Source organism: Protomyctophum parallelum (assembly GCF_964188405.1).
Source record: "Protomyctophum parallelum genome assembly, chromosome: 5".
Lineage (NCBI taxonomy): Eukaryota > Metazoa > Chordata > Actinopteri > Myctophiformes > Myctophidae > Protomyctophum > Protomyctophum parallelum.
The window spans coordinates 5,122,266-5,141,302 of NC_139702.1; the positions used below are offsets into that span (position 1 = coordinate 5,122,266).

At 47.9% G+C, this 19,037-nt stretch overlaps 1 protein-coding gene across 1 annotated transcript in view; it reads left to right on the forward strand.

Moving 5' to 3' along the window:
- LOC310858963 (STE20-like serine/threonine-protein kinase) overlaps window positions 1-19,037 on the forward strand; it is a 68,968-nt gene that overhangs the window by 9,203 nt on the left and 40,728 nt on the right. Inside the window, exon 3 of the mRNA XM_083765283.1 lies at window positions 18,594-18,642. Within this exon, the coding sequence (XP_083621409.1) occupies window positions 18,594-18,642 (49 nt within the window). The remainder of the gene's footprint in view (window positions 1-18,593; window positions 18,643-19,037) is intronic.

Genomic DNA, 19,037 nt, shown 5'->3' on the forward strand with positions numbered 1-19,037 from the left:
GTAGTGTTTAGTGTGCAGTGGGTATAATGACGCCACCCAGACAGCCCATTGAATAAGCTCAGGCGTTTAGTGTGTAGTGTTTAGTGTGTAGTGTTTAGTGTGTAGTGTTTAGTGTGCAGTGGGTATAATGACGCCACCCAGACAGTCCATTGAATAAACTCAGACGTTTAGTGTGTAGTGTTTAGTGTGTAGTGTGTAGTGATTAGTGTACAGTGTTTAGTGTGTAGTGTTTAGTGTGCAGTGGGTATAATGACCCCACCCAGACAGCCCATTGAATAAGCTCAGGCGTTTAGTGTGTAGTGTTTAGTGTGCAGTGGGTATAATGACGCCACCCAGACAGCCCATTGAATACGCTCAGGCGTTTAGTGTGTAGTGTTTAGTGTGTAGTGTTTAGTGTTTAGTGTGCAGTGGGTATAATGACGGACAGTCCATTGAATAAACTCAGACGTTTAGTGGTTGTTGGGGAAGTTACGCAGGAGGAGTAAATTAAGTTACTGGTTACATATTCATGACTTATTACTTGACATCAAGAGTAAATAAGTAATATTATATTACATATCTCTTGTGTCGGGCAGAAACCAGCTAAAAAAACGGAATGTCAAAATATCCACCGCGGTGTCTGAGACCAGAGCCATTGAGTAATGGTTGAGACGAAGCAGTGAAAGGTCCTGAAAGATGCATAACGTCAGTCTTACCCAATACCCAATCTTTCTGTTTTATGAACACAAGGCTGCCGGGTTCATCTCGATGCCGGGTTCATCTCGATGTTCAGGGCATCTTTGTAATGTTAGTGTTAGTAAAAAGCAGGTGAAAGAGTAACGTTTGACTTAAGGCAGACTAACATCAGTCACTCTACCGTACACTGTAGTAGAAGAGGTGCGCCTGGTGAGGGTTTAAACCCCGCAGCTACGTCGAGTCCGCCTACAGGAAATACATAAGCTGCGACCATGAGACCCGTTCTGAATTCGTCTATAGATCTAGGCTATATTTTCTGCAAAGATTTGTAAAAGATTAGAGCATTTGAAGTGGTCAAACTAGCATTATGTTTAGAAACATGCTCCATAAAATCGTAATGGTCTCAGATATTTCATAAAAGCAAAAGGTTAAAGCTTCAGTCTGTGATTTCCTTTCCTGGTTTGCACAGTGTGTAGAACAGAAGGAACAGTATTACAACACTAAAACAATCATAATGTTACATCATTATTGTGTTAATTGTTTAGTGTTAGTGTGGGAGGCTCCTTTCACACCGTTTCACAAATTGCATAATAGGACTTCATGGCCACACGGAAAAAGTCAGTCGTGAGATTTTATTTTTGCTTTAACCCATTCTGACCTGAGATCAGATTCTAAAAATGTTCTACAATGTTCTACATCCTGACAGTTTTCTGAAAAAGATATGTTTCTATGTCAGTCGTTCTTCGATTTTTCAAAAATAGCAGACCTACAAGCTCGTATCGCGCCACTCGGTGGCGCGATATGAGCTTGTAGATCTGCTATTTTTCAATAGCTAAAGCATAACATGATGCTGACACCATGAATACAATCTTGAGCCTTTTAGAACTGAATCCAACGTACAATAGGAGTCACCAATGAGCCATCAGAATGCATAACTGCACTGCACACATCTATATAGGCTATAATATAACAAAACTAATCAATACGTCTGTTTTCATTCTTAACCCATTCTGACCTGAGATCAGATTCATACGAGGTTTCCGCCGGACACACACTGGTCTGACGAACCCATTCTGACCTGAGATCAGATTCTAAAAAATGTCAGTCGCTCTTCGATTTTTCAAAAATAGCAGACCTACAAGCTCGTATCGCGCCACTCGGTGGCGCGATATGAGCTTGTAGATCTGCTATTTTTAAATAGCTAAAGCATAACATGATGCTGACACCAAAATGGGTGCCCGGTCAGAATGCGTTAAATAGGGCTCGAGTGGCTAATTCATAATGTATTTGTGTAGGTTTGGGTCCCAGGGAGACAGAGCTGAAGAGGTCTGGGAGCCCCTGCTTTAGTGGGATTACATTAGTGTTATTCTGCCCCCCCCCCCCCCCTTTGACCGCCTATATTGTGTTGATACAACTTGGTGCATGTTTCAGGGGCTTTGTGGTGTGGTATCATAATGATGATCACCTCCGTAGGTGGTCTTTGAACCACTTTAAACATGACGGGCCTGTTTTTGAGTGTGAAAATGTATACGAGAATTTCAGGGATTTTCAAAAGATTTCAGAAATGGCTTAAATACAAGACCTGCAAGCCCACACCGCTGCACAATGTAACGTGCGTTTCTTTATATTATTTAAATAGGGCTAAAGTTAAAAACACTGAAACACAAGGTGGCCACTTTACTTGTCTTCTATATCAGGTGTTAGCATTATGCTTTAGCTATTGAAAAATAGCAGACCTACAAGCTCATAGCGCGCCACCGAGTGGCGCGCTACGAGCTTGTAGGTCTGCTATTTTTTGAAAAATCTAAAAAACGACTGACATAGAAACATAGCTTTTTCAGAAAACTGTCTGGATGTAGAAGACATTTTTAGAATCTGATCTCAGGTCAAAATGGGTTAAACCAGTTCCCTGCACTGTACTATATAACCCTTTGGGCCTTTTTTCAGGATGTAGAAGACATTTTTAGAATCTGATCTCAGGTCAAAATGGGTTAAACCAGTTCCCTGCACTGTGCTATATAACCCTTTGGGCCTTTTTCACTTGCCCAGTTTGACACGAGCAACACTTCTACAGTGGCTGGGTGAGGCGGTAGCAGTGAGTGAGTCGGTGAGCCGGTAGCAGTGCAGCTGGCCACGCTTAGCCGCTAGAGCTTCTGTTGCTGCTGCTAGTGTGAGAACTCCACATCGGGCTATAGGGTGCATACAGCAGTGTGTGTGTGTGTGTGTGTGTGTGTGTGTGTGTGTGTGTGTGTGTGTGTGTGTGTGTGTGTGTGTGTGTGTGTGTGTGTGTTCTATGCCCCCTGTTATAGCTCCAGGAATGCCTTGGACTTGTAACAGCTTTTCCCTGAATGACTAGCAACTAAACTGACACAGAGGATTAGACTGTGTTTTCCTTGGAATGTTTTTCTGATGAGGAAAACACTTATTATAGGTTGGATTTCTCTCTATATATATGTAGGGCCTGGAGGCTTCTTTAATTAATGATGGACCAGGATGTGCTGTAGCACTGTTAGGCTTCATCCACACCTACATAAACGTAGCTTTTTCGTTTTCGTTTTCGTTTTTTTAAATCTCTCTGTCCATACGACACGTTTTTTTAAATCTCTCTGTCCATATGACCAATGGCAAGACCCATGCAAAACTCTGTTTCCATTGTCCACACAGGGAACACACAGGCGGAGTTTAAAAAAAATACACTGTGGCAGGAGTTTTCCAAAAGATGCGTTTATATGGACCAAAAACGCGTTTGCGTGTGGGCGACCCCCCCAAAACGCATATAAAAACCTACGTTTATCCGTTTACCCGGATACGTGTGGACAAGGCCTTAATCTTAATGTCCCTATTTTGGGCAAATCATTATGGTGAAAATGTAAAAAAAAAAGAAAATAAGAAAAAAAAAGAAGAATATAAATATATATATATATATATATATATATATATATATACACCTGAAATAGCCAATACCAAGCTAGGTAGGGCGGTAGGCTAATCCGCGGTTCTAATAGTTAGGGGTGAAGTGGTGAATGTTACTTGGACCATAATACAGTATGTACAATTGTACAGGTACAGACTCTAGCCCCCTGTGGTTTCACTATCGCACTTCCAGGTCAAAGTTCACAACGTGCAGAAATAAGCTGCTTTAGGCAGTTTCGAGCGGTTAATCGTCATACCATCAGACCATAAAGAATCCATCTGCTTTTTGATGTGAAACCATTTGATCCACTTGTGTTCACACAGCGGTAGCCTTATACTTTAACCCATTCTGAACGGGAACCCATTTTGGTGTTAACATCATGTTATGCTTTAGCTATTTAAAAATAGCAGATCTACAAGCTCATATCGCGCCACCGAGTGGCGCGATACGAGCTTGTAGGTCTGCTATTTTTTTACTCAATGGCTCTTGTCTCATACCCCGTGGTGGATATTTTGACATTTGACATTTTGACATTTGACATTGTTTGGAATGTTGCCACTACTGTTGGAGCAGCCATAGACTAAACAGGTTCATCTCGATGTTCAGGGCATCTTTGTAATGTTAGTGTTAGTAAAAAAGCAGGTAAAAGAGTAACGTTTGACTTGAGGCAGACTAACATCAGTCACTCTACCGTTCACTGTAGTAAGAGGTGCGCCTGGTGAGGGTTTAAACCCCGCAGCTACGTCGAGTCCGCCTACAGGAAATACATAAGCTGCGACCATGAGACCCGTTTCTGAATCTGTTTAGTTTTCTTGATGTGACTTCTTCTAGCATTCTATTGGTTAGTATTTTTGGGAGATATGACTCCAATCACTCCATGTTAACTTAGCCCAGATGCACAGTCGATAATGATTATTGCTTTCGGCCTTTTACCACTGCAAAAGTATTCACGAAAAAAGCAGTACAGTAGTTTGGTTTTGTGGTCCCAACCAATATCGAGACAGTGTTGGCGACTTCCCTTTTTAGTCACAGGTCTAAGGATATGCAATTGTGATGAACTAATAAACTTTTAGTTTGTTGTTAGACCTTTATTTTATAATTATATACACTATACAGCAGGGGTCCTCAACTAGAAATGATGAAGGTCCACAAATATTTTTTTGAATAAGACCGAGGTCCGGTCCCATGTGCGGCGTCCATCGGAGAGCGGGGCTCTATGCCCGTTTAGTATGGTCAAGCTTATACAAATCGGATCGCCTTCCACCCAACCAATAATGGGGTGCAGAGTGCAGGCCCGGAGTGGAACTCCAAATCAGGCCGGGAGTTATACGCCCTGGCAGGCCACACTGCGCGCCAGAATTTTGGGGGCCCTTGGGGGACATTTTGGGGGCCTTTGCAGCAATTTCACATGAGAAATGTACCATCTGATGTTATTTATATTATTAACTAAAAAAAAAAAAAAAAAAAACTTTTTTTTTTTTTTTTTTTTTTTGGTGGTCCGCAAAGAGGTGGTCCGCGGTCCGGTCGCGGACCGCGGTCCGCCAGTTGAATACCCCTGCTATACAGCATTGTTCTTCAGAATACTGTCAGATCCATTTTTTTTATCTTTATGACTGACTGACCACACTGTTATTTGCAAGTGATCATTATAAGTAATCAGATTATTTTGTTCAGACAGAGTTTCGTGTTTTTCTTTGTATTTTTGTTGTATACTATTCAGATCAAAGTGTCACCGTCTATACTTAGCCACCGGCACCCGCTCTCTTTTTTGCCTTTACACTTCCTTTCCAAAAATAGCTCAGCTATTTTTCCCTATAATGACATTTTGTCCCGCACCAAATCAAACGGTTTATATTGTCGCCGTCGGGTGGTAAACCCATATGTCCAAAACCGTTACTGTTACTTCAAATTAAAAAAATCGCAAAATCGACAATCTCAGAATGTGTCGCGCCATGTTTCAAGCTTGTAGATCTGCTACTTTTGATACTTATGTGTGATGCGGTACTAGTGTAGGATGATCGCGTATAGGGCGTTAATTTACACACACAAAACGAAGCGTTAAGAATATGGAGTCAAGAGGTTTCTGCCCGACAGCAGCAGAGATGTAGGTCAGGTCTCTTTGTAGTAGAGGAGACGCGATAGCCTCGGCTCACTCCAGCCTCGTTCCCATAAGGACCAAACAAAGCTCGGAGGAGGAACGACAGAGAAGGAAAACAAGTGAGGAATGTGGAACCCAAAGAAAGTCAGCATAATGACAGTCAGCAGCAGTGGCGTGCACAGATAGACACCCCCTTCCCTTTTGGCAATTTTGCTCTTAAAAAAAACAAACAATTTTTTTTTTTTTTTTTAATTTGTAGTGTGTGGACCATGGTGACATTTCTACATGGTTGACGCTTCTACTATATTATTTAGGCCCCCACACAATCTAAAGCTATGTTTCTATGTCAGTGGTTCTTCGATTAAAAAATAAATAGCAGACCTACAAGCTCATAGTGGCGCGCTATGAGCTTGTAGCACCAAAATGCGCTGCACAAGGTGCCCTTTTTTTCACTTGAGCACCTGCCCTTCTAAATGTCTGTGCACGCCACTGGTCAGCATGCAGCGTTGACTCACGTGACTCAAGACATGAACACAGTACATAGATGTAGGGTTCATAATAAAGTGTCATGATTATCTGAGTATTTAGTTACGCCGCGGTGCAATGAGCGCTCGGCCCTTTCCTCCCCATTGTCTCGCAAACAATAGAACGGCCCAATCAGGGCTGTCTTCTGATGCTTATCTTGCTTCACATACAGCATGGCCCGCCGGGCGGCTCCACTCCCACCCCAATAGTGTGCAAATACTAGATGGCCTGCCCGAGAGACGAGCACGGGGTTCCCCTTCACAAACCTTTCCATGGCAAGGACCCCCAAATAGCCATGACTTTAACCCATTCTGACCTGAGATCAGATTCATACGAGGTTTTCCACTGGACACACACTGGTCTGATGAACCCATTCTGACCTGAGATCAGATTCTAAAAATGTCAGTCGTTCTTCGATTTTTCAAAAATGGCAGACCTACAAGCTCGTATCGCGCCACTCGGTGGCGCGATATGAGCTTGTAGATCTGCTATTTTTCAATAGATAAAGCATAACATGATGCTGACACCAAAAATGGGTGCCCGGTCAGAATGGGTTAAAACCCATTTTGGGCGGGAACCCCTTTTGGTGTTAGCATTATGTTATGCGAGCTTGTAGGTCGGCTATTTTTTGCGACCGATCCTGATCACTGATAGTTTTTCTCATGATCAGCTGATACCAATCTTGTGCGTGCGTAAGGGGAAAATTTGAATATTTCCAAAATTATTATATGTCAAAACCCACATCAAAACTGTTCCTGGTTGTATGTGGAGGAAGGGGAGAATGTTTATAGGCCTGTCACAAAGATGCAACATGATATTTTATACTATATATCTGACTTTCTATACCCCGTAAATGGTATAAAAGATCGCTTTCTCCAGATTAGGGTATGACTCGATCACCGATCGAGCCATTTGGTGATCGGTGGTCGATTGATCGGAGCATCTGTAATAGCTAAACGAGTCGATCCAATATTATGAATTGTATTTGATTTGTATTTAATTAAATTATGCAAGAGCCCCGTTCCATCCCGATTCCCCATGGTGCCCCATGGCTGCGGCCATGGGCCTTTAGAGCAGTGATTCCCCATGGTGCCCCATGGCTGCGGCCATGGGCCTTTAGAGCAGTGGTTCCCCATGGTGCCCCATGGCTGCGGTCATGGGCCTTTAGAGCAGTGGTTCCCCATGGTGCCCCATGGCTGCGGCCATGGGCCTTTAGAGCAGTGATTCCCCATGGTGCCCCATGGCTGCGGCCATGGGCCTTTAGAGCAGTGGTTCCCCATGGTGCCCCATGGCTGCAGTCATGGGCCTTTAGAGCAGTGATTCCCCATGGTGCCCCATGGGCCTTTAGAGCAGTGATTCCCCATGGTGCCCCATGGGCCTTTAGAGCAGTGGTTCCCCATGGTGCCCCATGGCTGCGGCCGTGGGCCTTTAGAGCAGTGATTCCCCATGGTGCCCCATGGGCCTTTAGAGCAGTGGTTCCCCATGGTGCCCCATGGCTGCGGCCATGGGCCTTTAGAGCAGTGATTCCCCATGGTGCCCCATGGGCCTTTAGAGCAGTGATTCCCCATGGTGCCCCATGGCTGCGGCCATGGGCCTTTAGAGCAGTGATTCCCCATGGTGCCCCATGGCTGCGGCCATGGGCCTTTAGAGCAGTGATTCCCCATGGTGCCCCATGGCTGCGGCCATAGGCCTTTAGAGCAGTGATTCCCCATGGTGCCCCATGGCTGCGGCCATGGGCCTTTAGAGCAGTGGTTACCCATGGTGCTCCATGGCTGCGGCCATGGGCCTTTAGAGCAGTGGTTCCCCATGGTGCTCCATGGCTGCGGTCATGGGCCTTTAGAGCAGTGATTCCCCATGGTGCCCCATGGCTGCGGCCATAGGCCTTCAGAGCAGTGATTCCCCATGGTGCCCCATGGCTGCGGCCATGGGCCTTTAGAGCAGTGGTTCCCCATGGTGCTCCATGGCTGCGGCCGTGGGCCTTTAGAGCAGTGATTCCCCATGGTGCCCCATGGCTGCGGCCATGGGCCTTTAGAGCAGTGGTTCCCCATGGTGCTCCATGGCTGCGGCCGTGGGCCTTTAGAGCAGTGATTCCCCATGGTGCCCCATGGCTGCGGTCATGGGCCTTTAGAGCAGTGATTCCCCATGGTGCCCCATGGCTGCGGCCATGGGCCTTTAGAGCAGTGGTTCCCCATGGTGCCCCATGGCTGCCCCATGGGCCTTTAGAGCAGTGATTCCCCATGGTGCCCCATGGCTGCGGCCATGGGCCTTTAGAGCAGTGATTCCCCATGGTGCCCCATGGCTGCGGCCATGGGCCTTTAGAGCAGTGATTCCCCATGGTGCCCCATGGCTGCGGTCGTGGGCCTTTAGAGCAGTGGTTCCCCATGGTGCCCCATGGCTGCCCCATGGGCCTTTAGAGCAGTGGTTCCCCATGGTGCCCCATGGCTGCGGCCATGGGCCTTCAGAGCAGTGGTTCCCCATGGTGCCCCATGGCTGCGGTCGTGGGCCTTTAGAGCAGTGATTCCCCATGGTGCCCCATGGCTGCCCCATGGGCCTTTAGAGCAGTGATTCCCCATGGTGCCCCATGGGCCTTTAGAGCAGTGATTCCCCATGGTGCCCCATGGCTGCGGCCATGGGCCTTTAGAGCAGTGATTCCCCATGGTGCCCCATGGCCCCATGGGCCTTTAGAGCAGTGATTCCCCATGGTGCCCCATGGCCCCATGGGCCTTTAGAGCAGTGATTCCCCATGGTGCCCCATGGCTGCGGCCATGGGCCTTTAGAGCAGTGGTTCCCCATGGTGCCCCATGGCTGCGGTCATGGGCCTTTAGAGCAGTGATTCCCCATGGTGCCCCATGGCTGCGGCCATGGGCCTTTAGAGCAGTGATTCCCCATGGTGCCCCATGGCTGCGGCCATGGGCCTTTAGAGCAGTGATTCCCCATGGTGCCCCATGGGCCTTTAGAGCAGTGATTCCCCATGGTGCCCCATGGCCCCATGGGCCTTTAGAGCAGTGATTCCCCATGGTGCCCCATGGGCCTTTAGAGCAGTGATTCCCCATGGTGCCCCATGGTGCCCCATGGGCCTTTAGAGCAGTGATTCCCCATGGTGCCCCATGGCCCCATGGGCCTTTAGAGCAGTGATTCCCCATGGTGCCCCATGGCCCCATGGGCCTTTAGAGCAGTGGTTCCCCATGGTGCCCCATGGCTGCGGCCATGGGCCTTTAGAGCAGTGGTTCCCCATGGTGCCCCATGGCTGCGGCCATGGGCCTTTAGAGCAGTGATTCCCCATGGTGCCCCATGGCTGCGGCCATGGGCCTTTAGAGCAGTGATTCCCCATGGTGCCCCATGGCTGCGGCCATGGGCCTTTAGAGCAGTGATTCCCCATGGTGCCCCATGGCTGCGGTCATGGGCCTTTAGAGCAGTGATTCCCCATGGTGCCCCATGGCTGCGGTCATGGGCCTTTAGAGCAGTGGTTCCCCATGGTGCCCCATGGCTGCGGTCATGGGCCTTTAGAGCAGTGATTCCCCATGGTGCCCCATGGCTGCGGCCATGGGCCTTTAGAGCAGTGATTCCCCATGGTGCCCCATGGCTGCAGTCATGGGCCTTTAGAGCAGTGATTCCCCATGGTGCCCCATGGCTGCGGTCATGGGCCTTTAGAGCAGTGGTTCCCCATGGTGCCCCATGGCTGCGGTCATGGGCCTTTAGAGCAGTGATTCCCCATGGTGCCCCATGGGCCTTTAGAGCAGTGATTCCCCATGGTGCCCCATGGGCCTTTAGAGCAGTGATTCCCCATGGTGCCCCATGGCCCCATGGGCCTTTAGAGCAGTGATTCCCCATGGTGCCCCATGGCCCCATGGGCCTTTAGAGCAGTGGTTCCCCATGGTGCCCCATGGCTGCGGCCATGGGCCTTTAGAGCAGTGGTTCCCCATGGTGCCCCATGGCTGCGGCCATGGGCCTTTAGAGCAGTGGTTCCCCATGGTGCCCCATGGCTGCGGTCATGGGCCTTTAGAGCAGTGGTTCCCCATGGTGCCCCATGGCTGCGGTCATGGGCCTTTAGAGCAGTGATTCCCCATGGTGCCCCATGGGCCTTTAGAGCAGTGATTCCCCATGGTGCCCCATGGCTGCGGTCATGGGCCTTTAGAGCAGTGATTCCCCATGGTGCCCCATGGCTGCGGTCATGGGCCTTTAGAGCAGTGGTTCCCCATGGTGCCCCATGGCTGCGGTCATGGGCCTTTAGAGCAGTGATTCCCCATGGTGCCCCATGGCTGCGGCCATGGGCCTTTAGAGCAGTGATTCCCCATGGTGCCCCATGGCTGCAGTCATGGGCCTTTAGAGCAGTGATTCCCCATGGTGCCCCATGGCTGCGGCCATGGGCCTTTAGAGCAGTGATTCCCCATGGTGCCCCATGGCTGCGGCCATGGGCCTTTAGAGCAGTGATTCCCCATGGTGCCCCATGGCTGCAGTCATGGGCCTTTAGAGCAGTGATTCCCCATGGTGCCCCATGGCTGCGGCCATGGGCCTTTAGAGCAGTGATTCCCCATGGTGCCCCATGGCTGCGGCCATGGGCCTTTAGAGCAGTGATTCCCCATGGTGCCCCATGGGCCTTTAGAGCAGTGATTCCCCATGGTGCCCCATGGGCCTTTAGAGCAGTGATTCCCCATGGTGCCCCATGGCCCCATGGGCCTTTAGAGCAGTGATTCCCCATGGTGCCCCATGGCTGCGGCCATGGGCCTTTAGAGCAGTGATTCCCCATGGTGCCCCATGGGCCTTTAGAGCAGTGATTCCCCATGGTGCCCCATGGGCCTTTAGAGCAGTGATTCCCCATGGTGCCCCATGGCCCCATGGGCCTTTAGAGCAGTGATTCCCCATGGTGCCCCATGGCCCCATGGGCCTTTAGAGCAGTGGTTCCCCATGGTGCCCCATGGCTGCGGCCATGGGCCTTTAGAGCAGTGGTTCCCCATGGTGCCCCATGGCTGCGGCCATGGGCCTTTAGAGCAGTGGTTCCCCATGGTGCCCCATGGCTGCGGTCATGGGCCTTTAGAGCAGTGGTTCCCCATGGTGCCCCATGGCTGCGGTCATGGGCCTTTAGAGCAGTGATTCCCCATGGTGCCCCATGGGCCTTTAGAGCAGTGATTCCCCATGGTGCCCCATGGCTGCGGTCATGGGCCTTTAGAGCAGTGATTCCCCATGGTGCCCCATGGCTGCGGTCATGGGCCTTTAGAGCAGTGGTTCCCCATGGTGCCCCATGGCTGCGGTCATGGGCCTTTAGAGCAGTGATTCCCCATGGTGCCCCATGGCTGCGGCCATGGGCCTTTAGAGCAGTGATTCCCCATGGTGCCCCATGGTGCCCCATGGGCCTTTAGAGCAGTGGTTCCCCATGGTGCCCCATGGCTGCAGTCATGGGCCTTTAGAGCAGTGATTCCCCATGGTGCCCCATGGCTGCGGCCATGGGCCTTTAGAGCAGTGGTTCCCCATGGTGCCCCATGGCTGCGGCCATGGGCCTTTAGAGCAGTGGTTCCCCATGGTGCCCCATGGCTGCGGCCATGGGCCTTTAGAGCAGTGATTCCCCATGGTGCCCCATGGCTGCGGCCATGGGCCTTTAGAGCAGTGATTCCCCATGGTGCCCCATGGCTGCAGTCATGGGCCTTTAGAGCAGTGATTCCCCATGGTGCCCCATGGGCCTTTAGAGCAGTGATTCCCCATGGTGCCCCATGGGCCTTTAGAGCAGTGATTCCCCATGGTGCCCCATGGGCCTTTAGAGCAGTGGTTCCCCATGGTGCCCCATGGCTGCGGCCGTGGGCCTTTAGAGCAGTGGTTCCCCATGGTGCCCCATGGCTGCGGCCATGGGCCTTTAGAGCAGTGATTCCCCATGGTGCCCCATGGCTGCGGCCATGGGCCTTTAGAGCAGTGATTCCCCATGGTGCCCCATGGCTGCGGCCATGGGCCTTTAGAGCAGTGATTCCCCATGGTGCCCCATGGCTGCGGCCATGGGCCTTTAGAGCAGTGGTTCCCCATGGTGCCCCATGGCTGCGGCCATGGGCCTTTAGAGCAGTGGTTCCCCATGGTGCCCCATGGCTGCGGCCATGGGCCTTTAGAGCAGTGATTCTCAGCATTTTTAATTTCAAGATCCCCCAGTTTTGGACCACCATTAGATTTTAATTTATTTAATTTTTTAAATAAAATCTCTGCCCCCCCCCATTCTACATAGTGAAATCCTCAGTGTTTATTTAACTCTTGCGAGTGTGCAAATGGAACCAAATGAACCTGTGAGGGTCCATTCGTACACTCTCAGAGTTACAGACCTGGTCCATTTGGATGTTGAGAGCCCAGGAGTCAGGACCACTCCACCTGGAGACATTTGAGACACATGGTCAGAAGATGTTGAGAGCCCAGGAGTCAGGACCACTCCACCTGGAGACATTTGAGACACATGGTCAGAAGTTAGAACAGGGTCTACAAAGTGCTTCTGTCAGGGTATGATTGACAAAAATAACATTGTTTAAAATCATCAGCAGCAGATGTTCAGAAGATATCCCTTTCGTGACACCATTGCACGATGGACGGTATAAGTCATTCATCGATTTGTTTAATAAATAAGTAAAATAAAAAGTCCCACGGCCTCACACATCAATTTAGGAGTCCTTGAAATGAAAAACGTTTGAGAACCACTGAACCACTGAACCACTGCACCACTGCACCACTGCACCACTGCACCACTGAACCACTGAACCACTGCAAGTCAGTGGTCTGCAAATCACTAAGTAAGTCTGCAGATCACAAAGTGCACAACAGTACAGTACAAGCCAGTGTGGTTTCGTATGGCAGTTGGAACCACTACTTCCTCAATCGTACACACAATAACACAATAACACACAATGTGTACTGTATTGTGCAGCCAACCATCCTGCAAGCCAGGGCTATGAAACCTTAGGCACGGCTGCCACCATTGGCACAAGGGAGGGTGATGGTGTGGTACGTGTGAGAGAGAGAGAGGTAACTCTGACTGCAGGGGAGAGAGTCTGGGAGATGGTTGAGTCTAATGATCATGATCATTACATCCTGATGTCAACGATATATTTGTAAAGAAGATGAAGGGGAAACAACAACAGTTGTTATGTTATGTAGCCTGTATAGCCTATGGACAATCAAAATCAGTTGGAAATATTCAATTTGGATGTGGTGTTATAATTAAACATAATGTTGATTTGGTACACTGGCTATCAAGATCACTGTTATAATATATCACTTCATGGCAAATAGGTTACCGACCCCTGTTGTAAACCGAGAATTAACATCCATTCAGTCTGAGTGAATGAAAGAGAGTTGAACCTTTTAAAAGGTTTAAAAGTGGTGTACGAGGATTTGACCAGGCACTGGCAGGCAGGCAGGTTTCCGCACTGAGGATGGGCTTTCATGCTCTTTTATTCATAAGACTATGACTTAAACTAAACAATAAAATGCCGTCAAAATACACACTGGTGGCCTCTGTGGAATCCTAAATGACTGAAACCAGTCGTGGCGACTGAGAACTTTAATCCATAGCTAGCTATATTATGGCTAGAACTGAGTGCTTAAATACTCCAAATAGGATTAGAATTTCCATGAACATAGTATTACCACTAGGCTGTGGTGTGTGTGTGTGTGTGTGTGTGTGTGTGTGTGTGTGTGTGTGTGTGTGTGTGTGTGTGTGTGTGTGTGTGTGTGTGTGTGTGTGTGTGTGTGTGTGTGTGTGTGTGTGTGTGTGTGTGTGTGTGTGTGTGTGTGTGTGTGTGTGTGTGTGTGTGTGTGTGGCTGGCTACAGTGGCATCTGGAGCAATAAGTAGTATTAGGTTAGCTTAGCTTTCTAGTGTGATGCTGACTCTTTCTTTCGTCACAGCGGTGATGTGTGGAGAAGAGGCCGCTTGTGGGCATGAGGTCTCTCAGCCATGACCACACCCCAGGAAGAGGAAGATATTAGCCACAGTTATGCAACGCTGTGACCATCGAACATATTGTTGTGGACTAACTTTCTGTGGTTTGGAGGCGAGGAATGATGCCACAACAAGGGTTTTCAATAGCAGGCTGTTTACTGGCAGAACGGCAGACATACAGTGTGCTTCCAACAGGTTGGCACAATAACAACAGGACTTCATAGGTCGGCAATAATACGGCAGCAGTACAGGTAAACTCACACTAGTACTACTGTCTCTTCGGTGGGTGAGTCTGTCCGTGGTGGTCGGGTGGAGACGGAGGATTCCTCGGTACGTCTACACTCATTGAACACCGGAACATAACTCACTTAAACCAGGCGGGCTGAACAGAATACCCAGAACTCTCTGAGGCTGAGAGCCAATAGCAACAGATTACGTCAAGTAAACACACACATCATAGGCTGTGGGCAATGTTGTAGCAGGGCATAGAATGGCAGTTGTTCCCGCGTTACAATATTTATCATCATTTGGAGAACTAGCAGGGGCTACAGGATCATGCCTACACCTAAGCCACTATATATTTGGATTTACAAGAAATAGAGGGTATGCCCATGCATAAAGTGAATGGCAAATCGAGTGGCAAAGTGAGTTTTTTTTAACGTCTTTTAATGCAATCATATTGGACTTTTCTGTTTGGATGTACAGTATGGACTATAGCTGGTCAAGCCAAGGCCAGAAAGTAGTTTTTTGGCACAGTAGTGTTCCCCCATAACTTCCTGGTTTGATGATGTCACACGCATACCCTCTGTAGCGGAAATAGCCGCATATGGTGAGCTTGTAGATGTGTCTTTTTTTATTTTTTTAAGTTTTGACATGCAGTCATGCACAAAATAGGCCAGGTTGAAACTGGAAAGCGGTTATGAGATGACAGCTCTCGCCACCCTCTGAGAAATGTTTCACTTGAAATAAATCACGTTTTCAAGACTCCGCCGTTTTCCCACTTTAAACAACAAAGCCATTTCCAAGACACACAAAGCCCCGAGTCTTTCTTGAGACAAAGTGCTCCATTCAGCGTGCCGGAGCTCTTCATGTTGTTTCTGTTGTAGGCGGTGTGTTCACTGTGTTGTCTTAGTGGCTCCGCTGCAGCGCTGCTGTTCAACAAGGCCCTACGACTGGACTGTGAAGTGAGAGCAGAGAGAGAGGAACTATGGGCCAATGCTGTGGCTTCCTCTCCCACCCACCCACACACACACACACACACACACACACACACACACACACACACACACACACACACACACACACACACACACACACACACACACACACACACACACACACACACACACCCTCACACACACACACACACACACACACACACAATGTCAAATACATTTTGTCCTATATTGTCTCTGTCGGGTTAGGGTTCCTCTCACACTCATCCACACGCACGCAAGTTGTAGTATGATCATGTGGGCGTTAATTTACCAGCTGTCCCGCCATTCGATGTTTATGCAGAAAAACATCAAATCTGTGCCTGTTTTGCTGGGACCAAATTACCATATTTATTACGTCATCATTTAGAGCTAGTCATACTATATACATAATCAGTAAAAATAAAATAGCAAATTGTGCCTGATCTGCTGGGACCAGAGTACGTGGTGTGTATATGTATGACTAGCTCTTAATGATGACGTAAGAAATATGGTAATTTGTGGTCATTTGGTCCCAGCAAACCAGGCACAGATTTGCTGTTTTCTTGCATAAACATCAAATGGCGGGACAGCTGTCACGGTTTTTGGCGCAAAGTAACCACAGTATACCGCTAATCAACTTACAACTACACACTTTATACAGTATAGAGTATAGAGTATATATGTATACGTATATAGTATATGCCTATATACTATATATAATACTATATATATTTCTTACGTCATCATTTAGAGCTAGTCATACGTATACTATATACATAATCAGTAAAAATAAAATAGCAAATTGTGCCTGATCTGCTGGGACCAGAGTACGTGGTGTGTATATGTATGACTAGCTCTTAATGATGACGTAAGAAATATGGTCATTTGTGGTCATTTGGTCCCAGCAAACCAGGCACAGATTTGCTGTTTTCTTGCATAAACATCAAATGGCGGAACAGCTGTCACGGTTTTTGGCGCAAAGTAACCACAGTATACCGCTAATCAACTTACAACTACACACTTTATACAGTATAGAGTATAGAGTATATATGTATACGTATATAGTATATGCCTATTATACTATATATATACTATATATATTTCTTGCGCGCTCTGCTTGCGCACTAGTTGGCCATTTATGGCCTACTAGTGTGCAACAAAACAAGTATGCACTCGACAGAGTGCAGTTCAAGTTCATTTTATTTTTGTGGGGGGGGGGGGATTATTCTATTGATAACTTTTTGTTAAATCAGGACACATCGGGTGCATAAATGGCCAAAAAGTCAAATGATAATTTTGTCGTCGTCAGGCCTCTATCTCTCCATATATTTTTTTATTTTCTTTGTAAATTAACGCCCTACTTGATCATAGTACTACAGCGTCACACAAAATTAACAGATCCACAAGCTCGAAAACAAGGTCTGAACATAGCCCTAGTGTCTCATGTAGAAAACAAGGTCTGAACATAGCCCTAGTGTCTCATGTAGAAAACATCTTTGCCACACTATATCGTTATAGATCTGCCTACTTTTGCTGTTTTTGAATTTGAATCCCGCTGTGGATCCACCTTGGTTATTGTGCCTAATGCTTTCAGTAAGGCTGACAGACAGTGGGTGATGTTGGTTATTGTGCCCTAATGCTTTCAGTAAGGCTGACAGACAGTGGGTGATGTTGGTTATTGTGCCCTAATGCTTTCAGTAAGGCTGACAGACAGTGGGTGATGTTGGTTATTGTGCCTAATGCTGTCAGTAAGGCTGACAGACAGTGGGTGATGTTGGTTATTGTGCCCTAATGCTTTCATTAAGGCTGACAGACAGTGGGTGATGTTGGTTATTGTGCCTAATGCTTTCAGTAAGGCTGACAGACAGTGGGTGATGTTGGTTATTGTGCCTAATGCTTTCAGTAAGGCTGACAGACAGTGGGTGTTGTTGGTTATTGTGCCCTAATGCTTTCAGTAAGGCTGACAGACAGTGGGTGATGTTGGTTATTGTGCCTAATGCTTTCAGTAAGGCTGACAGACAGTGGGTGATGTTGGTTATTGTGCCTATAATGCTTTCAGTAAGGCTGACAGACAGTGGGTGATGTTGGTTATTGTGCCTAATGCTTTCAGTAAGGCTGACAGACAGTGGGTGATGTTGGTTATTGTGCCTAATGCTTTCAGTAAGGCTGACAGACAGTGGGTGATGTTGGTTATTGTGCCTAATGCTTTCAGTAAGGCTGACAGACAGTGGGTGATGTTGGTTATTGTGCCTAATGCTTTCAGTAAGGCTGACAGACAGTGGGTGATGTTGGTTATTGTGCCCTAATGCTTTCAGTAAGGCTGACAGACAGTGGGTGATGTTGGTTATTGTGCCTAATGCTTTCAGTAAGGCTGACAGACAGTGGGTGATGTTGGTTATTGTGCCCTAATGCTTTCAGTAAGGCTGACAGACAGTGGGTGATGTTGGTTATTGTGCCTAATGCTTTCAGTAAGGCTGACAGACAGTGGGTGATGTTGGTTATTGTGCCTAATGCTTTCAGTAAGGCTGACAGACAGTGGGTGATGTTGGTTATTGTGCCTAATGCTTTCAGTAAGGCTGACAGACAGTGGGTGATGTTGGTTATTGTGCATAATGCTTTCAGTAAGGCTGACAGACAGTGGGTGATGTTGGTTATTGTGCCTAATGCTTTCAGAAAGGCTGACAGACAGTGGGTGATGTTGGTTATTGTGCCTAATGCTTTCAGTAAGGCTGACAGACAGTGGGTGATGTTGGTTATTGTGCCCTAATGCTTTCAGTAAGGCTGACAGACAGTGGGTGTTGTTGGTTATTGTGCCCTAATGCTTTCAGTAAGGCTGACAGACAGTGGGTGATGTTGGTTATTGTGCCTAATGCTTTCAGTAAGGCTGACAGACAGTGGGTGATGTTGGTTATTGTGCCTAATGCTTTCAGTAAGGCTGACAGACAGTGGGTGATGTTGGTTATTGTGCCTAATGCTGTCAGTAAGGCTGACAGACAGTGGGTGATGTTGGTTATTGTGCCTAATGCTTTCAGTAAGGCTGACAGACAGTGGGTGATGTTGGTTATTGTGCCTAATGCTGTCAGTAAGGCTGACAGACAGTGGGTGATGTTGGTTATTGTGCCTAATGCTTTCAGTAAGGCTGACAGACAGTGGGTGTTGTTGGTTATTGTGCCTAATGCTTTCAGTAAGGCTGACAGACAGTGGGTGATGTTGGTTATTGTGCCTAATGCTGTCAGTAAGGCTGACAGACAGTGGGTGATGTTGTCTCTTCTCTTCCTCAGATCCTCATAGAGTTCTGTGCTGGAGGGGCCGTGGATGCCGTCATGCTGGGTGAGTCAGTGTTTCTACTTTGAATACAATTTGCATACAATTTACATAGTAAACAAAAACGCAAACGGTGCCGAAAGCAGCCGATCTGCAAGCTCACACCAACGAGACACGACAACAAAGAACGCCGCAGAAACCAAGTGGAAGAACAACAACCAGACCACTTCTAGGTGTCTTTATAAGCTGATGTAGCCCAACCAGACCACTTCTAGGTGTCTTTATAAGCTGATGTAGCCCAACTACACCTGGTCTCTTCCATCACTTACACCAGATCTAAGCCATTATCCCATTTTGGGCGGGCACCCCTTTTGGTGTTTTAAACATTGTTATATTTTAGCTATTGAAAAATAGCAGATCTACAAGCTCATAGCGCGCCACCGAGTGGCGCGCTACGAGCT